The sequence below is a fragment of the Triticum urartu genome, chromosome 1A (genome assembly GCF_056163025.1).
Source record: "Triticum urartu cultivar PI428250 chromosome 1A, HENAU_Tu73, whole genome shotgun sequence".
Lineage (NCBI taxonomy): Eukaryota > Viridiplantae > Streptophyta > Magnoliopsida > Poales > Poaceae > Triticum > Triticum urartu.
Genome location: NC_141873.1, coordinates 22,312,036 through 22,324,067, shown reverse-complemented (window position 1 = coordinate 22,324,067; position 12,032 = coordinate 22,312,036). Strand labels below are relative to the sequence as shown.

The 12,032-nt window shown below is 43.4% G+C and overlaps 1 protein-coding gene across 2 annotated transcripts; it reads left to right on the top strand.

Moving 5' to 3' along the window:
* Positions 1–6,275: 6,275 nt before the first annotated feature.
* LOC125532578 (uncharacterized) lies at positions 6,276–11,691 on the top strand. 2 transcript variants are annotated; one of them, XM_087544923.1, is made up of 5 exons: positions 6,276–9,195; positions 10,026–10,118; positions 10,598–10,715; positions 10,860–10,906; positions 11,052–11,691. In XM_087544923.1, the coding sequence occupies exon 1, from the start codon at positions 6,669–6,671 to the stop codon at positions 8,670–8,672; it is 2,004 nt and encodes a 667-aa protein (XP_087401049.1). In that variant the 5' UTR covers positions 6,276–6,668; the 3' UTR covers positions 8,673–9,195; positions 10,026–10,118; positions 10,598–10,715; positions 10,860–10,906; positions 11,052–11,691. The 2 variants fall into 2 exon arrangements, with proteins under 2 accessions (XP_087401049.1, XP_048552545.2); XM_048696588.2 differs by having other exon boundaries at positions 6,528–9,195; positions 9,962–10,118.
* The last annotated feature ends 341 nt before the right edge of the window (positions 11,692–12,032 follow it).

The following is a 12,032-nucleotide window of genomic DNA, read 5'->3' as shown; positions in this document are numbered from 1 at the left end:
CAACGAGCTAGTCAACTAGAGGCTTACTAGGGACATGGTATTGTCTATGTATCCACACATGTATCTGAGTTTCCTATCTATACAATTATAGCATGGATAATAAACGATTATCATGAACAAGGAAATATAATAATAATCAATTTATTATTGCCTCTAGGGCATATTTCCAACACTAGCTAGCTAGCTAGCTGCCATCTCTTTAATTATCATGCTTGATTAATTATTATCTGATCAAATTAAATTCCATTCTCGTAATAAAGGCCCTGAAGCAGGCGCAGGGGACTGATCTGTGTGCATTCTGCGTTTGCGAGAACATTCGCATGATGGCGTCCGAAAGGAGCAGATCTCAAAGACAGGAATGGGTACGCTTGTCAGAACACTATTCACAATTTTTACACCATTATCGATATCTAGTCACACAACTAATACACATGCATATTGATCTCCTTCTTAACAGTTCAAAGAGGTGCGGGACAAGCTCCTACCAACGGAGCGCGTAGAAGCACTTCAAGAGGAAATAGCGGGATTTTTGCTCGACCAGGTCATAAATCCGAAGGGAGAATACTATTACCCGCTACCGCCCCCATGAACCACTTCCAATTGTCATCATGCTCCGAAGGCACCAATTAGGCTAATGCCACTGGCTCCAAAGGCAACATGCATATGTAGGAGAAATTGTATATAGCTATACATGTGTGTATGTGTAAATTAATATGGTGGTTTGTGAGACATTGATGATATATATATATGATTGGTTCTACTAGAAATTCTATATATATATATATATGCATAACGTGTACAATGTGTAGTACCGTAAAATACCAGCAAACGAAAAAGAACTAAAATGGAAAACACAAAATTAAATGAAAAAGAAATCATAAAACCAAAAACCCCACAACCATTTAGTACCGGTTGGTGTTACCAACCGGTACTAAAGGGCTCCCGGCCCCCGGAGCTGGCTCGTGCCACGTGGATCCCCTTTAGCACCGGTTCGTGCTGAACCGGTACTAAAGGGGGGGCCTTTAGTGCCGAAACTTTAGTGCCGGTTCCTAAACCGGCACTAAAGGGCCTTACGAACTGGTGCTATTGCCCGGTTCTGCACTAGTGCAAGCCAGTCTGGGTTAACAAACACTGGATAATTTATTATGTACTGACAACTTGTAGTTGAAAGCCAAGCCGGGTCAAGGACGCCGGTTTATCAGAAGATATTATGAACCTCAACAAAGGCAAAAAAACTTGGCAAATAGAACTCAAAAAGAAACATGCGAGGCTTTTCACGAGCTGCCAGGCTCCAAATCGAGGCTTTTCATGGGCTGCCAGGCCACTCAATTAACTATTTCACAAAGCCTCTTAAGATGGACCTCAATCTTTAACCAATCACGTTTTAACTTTGACAAGTTCAGGGTCTATGAGATTGACTGTCAAACGTTCGCGGGTCGTACCAGGTTTACCTGGGCGGAGTGACTTACTTAAAGAAGGCAGGTTAATCCGGGGTTTTAGGTGCGTACACCTGGCTTCCAAGCCTGGCTTGATAGCCTATTACAAGGGTGCACACTCTTAGTTCGTTGCGAAGCAAAGAGCCCCCAAGTAACTTCGCTGGTGGCCTTACGCCGATCAAGAGGTGTAGCTATGGTTCGAATACGACCAAGCCCCCAAGTGATTTCCCTGGTGGCCTTACGCCGATCAAGAGGTGTGACTATGGTTCGAACATAGCCCCCAAGTGATTATGAGTTATGCTCAAGGGATACCCATGTTTGAGTTGTGATGTGCAACAGACTCTCTTTGGCCCCTTATGATGATATTGGCTTGATAGCCGGATTACCGAAGTAACCAGAGCTGTGCTCTTATGACAATATTGGCTTGACAGCCGGATCAATATGTAATCAAAACTCCGCTTTATAAACAGAAGCCCCCATGTGATCAATAATATGATAAGCCAATAAGGCAGGATAACCCATGTTTGAACCGCACGTCATGGCAATAGGTCCTCTTCGGCAACCTTTAAATATTTTGCAAGAGATAAATTCTTCTTGAACCGGGATTTTGAACCGGATATTGAGAGCGTCAGAGCTTTGTGGGAGACATATTTCCCTTGAACCGGATTGTAAACCGGAATTCTTTCCGATGACCCGGAATTTCTTCATTGAGCCGGGATTTTGTAACTGTCATATACTTTCTAAGCCGGAAATTTTCTGAAGGTCTTTAAATTTTCATCAATATAACAGTAGCTTCCGGAACCGGGTTATCTTTCCCTCCATCGTCCTGGGGTGAAACTGGCAAGATTTGCTGAAACATGTCATCGTAGCCCCCGAGTCTCAAGGTGACTCGAGGAGTTGACTTGAAATTCTCCATATTTTACCGTGATATAAACCGGCATAAGTTGTATATCATTGGTGTTGATAGCATGATGTGAATCCATAGAAGGTTGAGGTCACTGCGGCGGGTCATAAATAATCTCGTATGAGCCGTGTCAGCAACTCGGCCAATGGTTCCTTCCAATTGGCTATTTGAAGTTTAACCAAACAGTAGTGGCGGAGACTTGTGCCTGCTCATTGAGCCATCTAGTGCAAACGGCAGTTGATGATAATTTTGCCTCCAACTTGAAAGAAAACCGGGCTACCCAAGCTGTGACTTGCTCATACTCAATAAACAGCTCATGCAGACAGGTGCGGCCTGGTATGTTGATGTAAACCAAGCCGCGAGAGACGGACGGGAAGGACGACCGCAACATCAGAGGCAACACAGATAAATGAATCGTCCGCGGCATTGTAAGCTGGCGCGGACGGGCGACTCAATCGTAGGCGCGGTAAGCCGCATGGACGGGCGAGTCAACCACGTTGTGTTGATGTAGTGAACAATTGTCCTGCCTCAACAACATCGTAAACCAGAGTAATTGCTTTTTTTAAAGAAAGCAATATATGATATAGAAATATAATGGATGGATTTCACCTGATATGTTAAACCGGAATTTATCCATCACAGAGTTGATGATCGCTGCTGTAAAGCCGAAATCAGTCTCGGCAGAGTCGACCGCGGGAATAGACATGTGAGTCGGCCCAGCGTTTGTAAGTCGGTGCGGACGAGCAAGCTCCGCGTTTGTAAGCCGGTGCGGACACATGAACCGGCGGCGAAGGCGGACGGGCGAGTCGTCCATGGCATTGTAAAGTGGTGCGGACGGGCGAGTCGGCCGGCGCGTTGATGTAAACCGGACCGCGATACGCGTGTCCGTGAAGCTGTGCGGCACAGTCGAACGTGCCTCCGCGGTATAATACCACCCCTTTTTCTTTTAATAGCTGGCATGCATAAAAATATTACAGGCCACAGTAATTGTTATCGGATGAATTAACATGTATTGATAAAATACATAGGAAAAATAACACCTGGTATTTTTTGCTAGATGCTGGTGCTGGATAATGCATAGTGTTGTTTTTGTTTTTGACAGAAGAGTTGATTGGTTCTGTGTCTTCTAGTGGCTAAGGTCTCCACATAACCCGGCCGGAACTTTTTGAGCCGGAATTTCTGAAACTGGAACTTCTTGATAATCCGGCCGGAACTTTTGAACTGGAATCTCTTGATAATTCGGCCGGAACTTTTGATAATCCAGAATTTTTGAACTGGAACCTCTTGATAATCCGGCCGGAACTTTTGAACTCGAACCTCTTGAGGTTCGTCCGGAACTTTTTCCATAACCTAGGTCAGAACTCTTTATCGACTCGGACGGAACCTTTTGGTGATTCGGCTGGAACCCTTTGATGATTCAGACAGAACTTTTCGTTGAAGCGATCGGAACTTTTGTTGATTCGGCTGGAACCCTTTGATGATTCGGACGGAACTTTTCGTCGAAGCGATCGGAACTTTTTGGTGATTCAGACGGAACCTTGCATCGAGGCGGTCAGAACTTTTCAATGATCCGGCCGGAATTTTCCGGCGAGCCGGCGGAACCTTTCGATGAGCCTGACGGAACTTTTTCGGCGAGCCAGCTGGAACTCTCCGACGAACCGGCCGGAACTTCTTCAATAAACCGGACGGAGCTTCTCGATCCCTGGGATAGCGCCCTCCAAGAACTTAACACCACCGTGCGCAGGCCCCACGGTGGGCGCCAACTGTTGTGGAATTGTCACGGCAGATGTCCTAGTGTGAGGACTTAATCATGAGGCCAATGCATCTATGCGGTAGCTTGAAGGGGTTGGTCGGAATCGAGAGATGCGGGGCGGATCATCACACAAAACAAGGATTTAGACAGCTTCGGGCCCCGGAAAACATCATCCGGTAACAACCCTACGTGCTGTTTGTGGCTAGGTCTCATTATGCTCATGAGGGAGTCGTCGCATAAACCGGCTCTCCTCTAGTTGTGTCTAGCCTTAACTATTATTTTCTGTCTCCCTTTGGGGAGCCCTGCCCCTCCTTATATATGTTGAAGGGGCGGGTTACATGTGGAGTCCTATTAGAATTAGGACTAGTCTATCTTCTAATACAAACCGGATACAAGTCCGGGTCTTGACTCCTTGTAAGGGAAATATTCCTCACACCTTCTGGGCCTTGGGCCTTGTCATCTGTCTGTCCCGCCCGACAGGTTACTAGTGAGTCATAATGTTCAGTCAGGTTGCTTGTAAACCGTCTGGTCAGTGCGAGTCGCCGGTGAATCGCCAAGTCCGGCCGAGTTACGCCGCGGGGTATATCCCCGACAAAACTCTTTTGGACCCATTAGTTGTACAGAAAAGAAAATGGTGTGATCTAGAATAGCGGACATTAGGGGTACTCTACTGTGGCTCTTTTCACTATTTTGACCCTTTCAGAAAACTTTCTCACAAAATGAATTCCACACAAAACTATTTCATAATCTGACCATTTTGGTAACGCCATAAGCCATGACGTTTCTTCTCTATTTGGAAACGCCAAGCTAGCCAACATTGTGGCCTAGTCGAGACGCTACGTGGCAGGGCAGAAATACCAAAGTACGATGCGTTGCTGGAAAAGCCAAAGGTGGCTGGCGTTGCGTTTGAACTAGTTTGTTCATATTGCCAAATTTTTTTATGAAGTGGAGCAATGTTGGCTAGCTCGGTGTTTCTAAATAGACAAGAAATGACATGGCTTGTGGCGTTACCAAAAGGGTTAGATCGAAATAGTTTTGGGTGGAGTTCATTTTGTGCGAAAGTTTTCTGAAAGGGTCAAAATAGTGAAAAAGGCCCTATACTGTTTGCCAGTATTATGGATCACTACATTTTGCATTTTTTTTGTGCAGAGCTCAATTCATCCTTTTATTTTAGGAAAAATATATTAAATATCATTATTTTAGTTTTTTTAAAACTTTCAAGGAGGGGGGGTGTCACATGTAAGTGTAAGAAGAAATCTACTAAGTTTTCGAAATTCAGAAGAAACTCGTTTGGACCATGAGCAGTACAGAAAAGAAAATGGCGTGATCTAGAATAGCATACATTAGGGGTCTGTTTGCTGGTATTATGGATCACTGTATTTTTGCAAATAAAAAATAAAAATTGTGCAGCTAACAGGGATAGATCATGGGATTTTTTGTAGTGAGAAAATGCCTTAAACATCGTCGCTGAATCCAGATGGTCAAGTAAGTTAACACCACCAATGGCTTGATTCACCATTCCTATTTGCCTACTTTTGCATAGCTATGCACTATTTGGCTTCCGACACGACCAGGATAATCAACGTGACACCATTCTATCATGAGAAAGCCATCATGTCGAGTACATTTTCCAGGCATCCCTTGTGGCATATCATAACATTCCTGTTGCCCATAAGTTGGTATCACCCGAATGCATCTGATCCCGGAGCACAAGGGACACATTAGAAGGAATGGTTCGCACCACAAAACACCATTTTCGTCTTGTTACCCACATTAGGCACAAGAAGGAAAAGAGTTGAGAACCTTCGTCATCTCTAATAGTAGACTTTCAACCTTTAGGTTTGGGACAACATGGATAGGGTTTCACGGCGCAAAATTCACTACCTAGATGCTCAAAGAACTAAATCTTAAAAATATCTTCATTCCGTGGGAATATTTTAAAAAATATTTTTATGGCTTCACAGTACATTTCTACGGCTTGCAACTAAATTTATATTCTTGGTCTAAATGAAGTTATATTGTGAAAATTGTGTGATTTGAATATATCCATATGAGACCATAACTTAAATTTACCTGCAAAAAATGCTACTGTACTAGTACGATAACTGAATGTTTGCCACCTAGCACATTGGTACAGCTTGGTAATGTACACGCCAAGTTGAGTACACGCAAGGCCATAGCAAAAATTATCGTCTCCCAATCGTCATGCCTCGCTTCTGTTCCACCGCGCCTCCGCCTCCGCCTCCGCCCTCGCCACTCCCCCACTTCCACATCCACCTCGGCGCACTCACGCATCTGGGATCCCCACGCCGCCTTCGCCGCCGCGACGCAGCGGGCGAGCTCTGGCACGCTCACCACGGAGGACGCACACCACCTGTTCGACGAATTGCTGCGGCAGGGCAATCCTGTCCAGGAGCGTCCCTTGACTAATTTTTTGGCTGCCCTCGCCCGCGCGCCCGGGCGCGCCGCACTCTGCAGCGATGGCCCCGCCCTGGCGATCGCCCTCTTCGGCCGTTTGTCCCGAGGCGCCGGACGATGGGTGGTGCAGCCAAATGTCTTCACCTATGGCGTCCTCATGGACTGCTGCTGCCGCGCGTGCCGCCCGGATCTGGCGCTCGCTTTCTTTGGCCGTCTCTTCAGGACGGGCCTGGAGGCAAACCAAGTCATCTTCTGCACCCTCCTCAAGGGACTCTGCCACGCAAAGCGCTCAGATGAGGCTCTGGACGTGCTGCTTCACAGGATGCCTGAGCTGGGCTGCACCCCCGGCGTTGTGGCGTATAACACGGTCATCCATGGCTTCTTCAAGGAAGGCCAAGTAGGCAAGGCGTGCAATCTATTCCATGAAATGGTGCAGCAGGGTGTTATGCCTGATGTGGTGACATATAACTCGGTTATCGATGCGCTGTGCAAGGCCAGAGCAATGGACAAGGCAGAGTATTTCCTTCGTCAAATGGTTGATGATGGTGTCGTACCTGATAATGTGACTTATAATAGCCTCATCCATGGATACTCCTCTTCAGGCCACTGGAAGGAGGCAGTTAGGGTATTCAAAGAGATGACAAGTCGGAGGGTTACACCAGATGTGCATACTTACAACATGTTTATAACCTTTCTTTGCAAACATGGAAGAAGCAAAGAAGCTGCAGGAATTTTTGATTCCATGGCCATGAAGGGCCTGAAACCTGACAACGTTTCATATGCTATTCTCCTTCATGGGTATGCCACCGAAGGATGCTTAGTTGATATGATTAATCTCTTCAATTCAATGGAAAGAGACTGTATTCTACCTGACTGTCGTATCTTCAGCATACTGATTAATGCATATGCTAAATCTGGGAAGCTTGATAAGGCTATGCTTATATTTAGAGAAATGCAGAAACAAGGAGTGAGCCCAGATGCATTCACATATTCAACCTTAATACATGCATTTTGTAAAAAGGGTCGGTTGGACGATGCTATGATAAAGTTTAATCAGATGGTTGATACAGGAGTACGACAGGGCACAGCTGTTTATGGTTCTCTAATCCAGGGTTTTTGTACACACGGCGATTTGGTGAAAGGAAAGGAATTGGTTACTGAAATGATGAACAAAGGTATACCTCCTCCTGATATTATGTTCTTCCATTCAATCATGCAGAACCTATGCACAGAAGGAAGGGTAGTAGAAGCACGGGATATCCTTGGCTTGATAGCACACATAGGTATGAGGCCTAATGTTTGCACATTTACTATACTGATCGGTGGGTACTGCCTAGTCTGCAAGATGGAGGATGCAACAAAAATGTTTGAGGATATGGTGTCATTTGGTTTAGAACCTTGTAATATTACGTATGGTATACTTATTAATGGCTATTGCAAAAATAGAAGGATTGATGATGGGCTTATTCTGTTCCAAGAGATGCTGCACAAGGGACTTAAACCTACAACTTTTAATTATAATGTCATACTGGATGGGTTATTTCTGGCTGGACGAACTGTTGCTGCAAAGGAAAAGTTTGATGAGATGGTTGAATCTGGAGTAAGTGTGTGCACTGATACATATTCGATAGTTCTTGCTGGACTTTGCAGAAATAATTGTAGCGGCGAAGCCATCACGCTATTCCAGAAATTAAGCGCAATGGATGTGAAATTCAATATTAGAATTGTCAATATCATGATTGATGCCTTCTTCAGGGTTCAGCGAAAGCAAGAAGCTAAGGATTTGTTTGCTGCAATAACAGCCAATGGGTTGGTTGCTAATGTTTTTACCTACAGCCTAATGATGACAAATCTTATAAAAGAAGGGTCAGTGGAAGAGGCTGACACACTCTTTTTATCGATGGAGATGAGCGGCTGTACTTCGAACTCGTGGATGTTAAATCTTATTATCAGAAGGTTGCTGGAAAAAGGAGAGATAGTCAAGGCTGGATGTTATATGTCTAAAGTTGATGCGAAGAGCTACTCACTTGAAGCTAAAACTGTTTCGTTGCTGATCTATCTCTTTTCAGGGAAAGGGAAATACAGAGAACACATAAGATTGCTACCTACAAAGTATCAGTTTCTCGAAGAAGCAGCCACAGTTGAATGGTTTGCTATATGATATCTGGACGTAACTCCTAGAAGCTAAACTTGAGTTGTTACTTGCCATAGGTTCTCCTGCTTTTGCAACAAATGCCTTTCATATGTGTAAATAGAAAGTCAGCTTATAAGAAGCCGTCAGGATGGCAGAGAGAGAACAAATCAAACGCACTCCAAAACAAAAGAGAAACCTCGCCAAACTGAATCCAAACTCAAACAGATGCATCATCAAAAGTCCGAAGCTGTACTGTTTGCTAGCCAAACTCCTACGGGAGATTGTCAGGCGGCCGGGCATGAAGTGGCAGGCGTCTATGCGCCTTCGCTGCTGCCAGCATCCATGGCTTAGCATCACACGGAATCGAGTCAACCAATTCCCAGCGAGTTTGGGCGCCTCCATTGAAGATGCAACCGTTTCTAGCCGCCAAATACGCCTAAGGGTCAGAGTAATCAGCGAGCATGCCCCTTTTGTCTGGTTCGAGAAGAATTTGAAGAAGCTAGCAGCAACAGGAGCTTGACCGGTTTGTTCTCATCAAAGCCAGTTTAAGGTTAGTTAATTATAACATGGTAATAAAGAGGTGTTTTGTTGACTGTTGAGGTGTAATATGTTATATGCCAAGCTCTTGATGATTAGGGTGACCTGTGAAGCATGCAAAAGTCTGAATCATATGTGCTTGTTAGTTATTTTGGCAACTTTTTAGTCTTTTTTCCATGTACAGATTTTATGGATCCATTTGAAGTAGTATGTACATTCTGGCATTAAATATGAGGTGTAGAGGTTTACTTAAGGACCGGTCTGCAAATTTTTTTTTATGGAGGCAGCACCACGTTGAGTTTAACCCTGTAACTTGGCTCACCTCGATCATGCTAGTGTTATCGCCGGAAATTGTATTATCACTGGGCTCAGCGTTTTTTTACATTGAATTAAACATACTCTGTGGTTGCAGAAACTGACTCCAAACAGTGTTCACAGTTAATATGGCTCTGTCGGTAATTTTCATTGACTGTCAACATGTTCCTTTTTTGAAAAGTAGGCTGGCCAGTTGTCGTTCAGTACTCTGTATATAATGATGGTAAGACTGACAAGGATATGACGGATGGATTTGAGCTTCTTTGCCATAGTTCAAAGTGTGCAGTCTGGGTTATGCTTTATATTATTTTCTTTTTGGCTTTGGTAGTATGAACAGGAAGCAGGCAGGAACGAACTGATATGTGGTACTATATTTTGTTATGGAATCTAGTTGTTGTTGTTGTTATCATTAAAAGTGTGCCCTAAGTTATAGATCAGTTCATTCATCTCGCCTCTTTTTTTAGGGGCCATAGTCTGATGGATTTTGAAGAGCTTCTCCATGGTTTTCTCTTCTGTTCCTTGGTGCAGGGCCTGGTGGAATTATGCTGAACTGTAACATTTTGGTACTACAGAAAAGTTCTTCTTAAGTTGGTCGCTTTGGGGGCACATTACATGTTTGAGGTACTCTAATTTTTCCTTGGCATGTCTAGACCTTGAATATGGTTTGTATTAATGCACTGTTATTATTCAAATTACAGATATCTAATTTTGTGGAAGTTTATTTTCTGACTCCCTAGATATCCTGTTTTAGTTGTACTATTAAAGGAAAAGGACTACCTTATATTTCACCCATGACTTTCTTTTTGGAATCAGCTGTACCATTTTATAATAAATTATGTACGATGAAAAATGTTAACAATAAACCACACCAGCTCAAATTGTTTGCGAAGCTGAATCTTAACTGATGTGAGGTCATATTGTTCTTGATCTTTTAAAACTGTACCTTGTGAATAATTTGGCATGTCTACCACATTACCTGGTTAATGCCCTGCTGAGTTTAGTTTCATAATGCATGGACTGTGTTTTATCATGTTAATTAAACCTGTGCATTTCCTCAACTTTTATTTGGTATCTTCAGCTAATGCCATATGACCATCCAGATGAACTTCTCTGTGGAGAAAAATTGGGTGGCCTGTCCATTTGCCCCTATGTCTTCTTATGTCTGCGATTGTTGAACTGTAGCTTTGCGCGGGCCACTCCTCCAATAATTACGGCCTTGTGAGTTCTAATGAATAGCCCCCCCCCCCCCCCCCCCTACATTTATTTGCAGTCAAATTCTTGTAGAGTTGCCCCAGAAAATGAAGATAGAAAAGAAACAAGTGTACAGTTGAATGTATGACGATTGTTTCGTCTTCCTTGCAGAAACCACTCATCCAGTGAACTGGCTGTTAAAATCGATGCTTCTTTTGGTGAGCTGATATTAGTTGATCACTCAATGCTCAGTCCCTCCCGTTAAACTTCAGTAACAAATTACCCCAGAAAGATCATAATACTGGCCTGACTAATTCAAGTAAACATGGTAAGTATTCTGAAATTTCTGTTTTTGAGTTTCAGATCACACCTTTGGACAAGATTATTCCGGAGCCGTTGGTGCTGATGCAGCAAGAAAGATAGTGGTTCTGAAGTGCAATAAGACAAGGTATCCAGAAGATATAATAATTGATATGACCGATGGATATTCAGGGGCTTTCTTTTATGTAAAGGGCAGGTGTACTACCAATTCATTCTAGTGGAGAAACACTTGGTACTAGCATTATTTGCACGCTCAAAGGTCGACAGACGAAACCAGTTAAAATAATACTCCTACCTCCATTCCAAAATATAAGTAGCCTACCAAAACGTCTTGAATTTTGGAATGGGGGTAATATATCAAAGGATCATCACTCCTAATGGTTGGCAGCTGATCACTGATTAGGGTGGAGTCGTCGATTGATAAACTGGCGCATGCTTTACTGTATTGCAGTGATGTCAAATGCCACAGTTCTCTGTAATACAACTTAAACTGAACACTCACCTGTTCCTTCTTAACTCTGTCATGTACTGTAGAAGAGTAGCTGTGTGATATCATGGCCCTTGATTTTATTTTGGATGGCCAGATGCAGACTGCTTAAGTTGCAGTAGCAGTCCTAACTGCACCAGATATGTGTCCTATTTTTATAGAAGTGATGTGGGTCAGTCGACTTGTGAGTGCAAACTTACTCTTGTGTGACCTGTTGGATCTTTATCGCATAGCTAAGAACATATACTCCCTCTGTTCCAAAATATAAGGTGCATTTGTTTTTTCCAATTTTTTTTGCAAATTTGACCAAGTTTTTAGAAAAAAATATAGCAATATCTGCAGTAGTAAATTTGTATCATTAGATCCATCACAAAAAGTATTTTCATATTTTATATTTGTACTAGCCCAAATACCCGTGCATTGCAATGGGACAAAATTTTAAGGTGTATTTCGATTTTAAGCAACACGCATTCCAAAATCCACTCAATTGCACCGTTCAAATAATAGTATAAATTTGGATTCCAAATGCTGTAGTT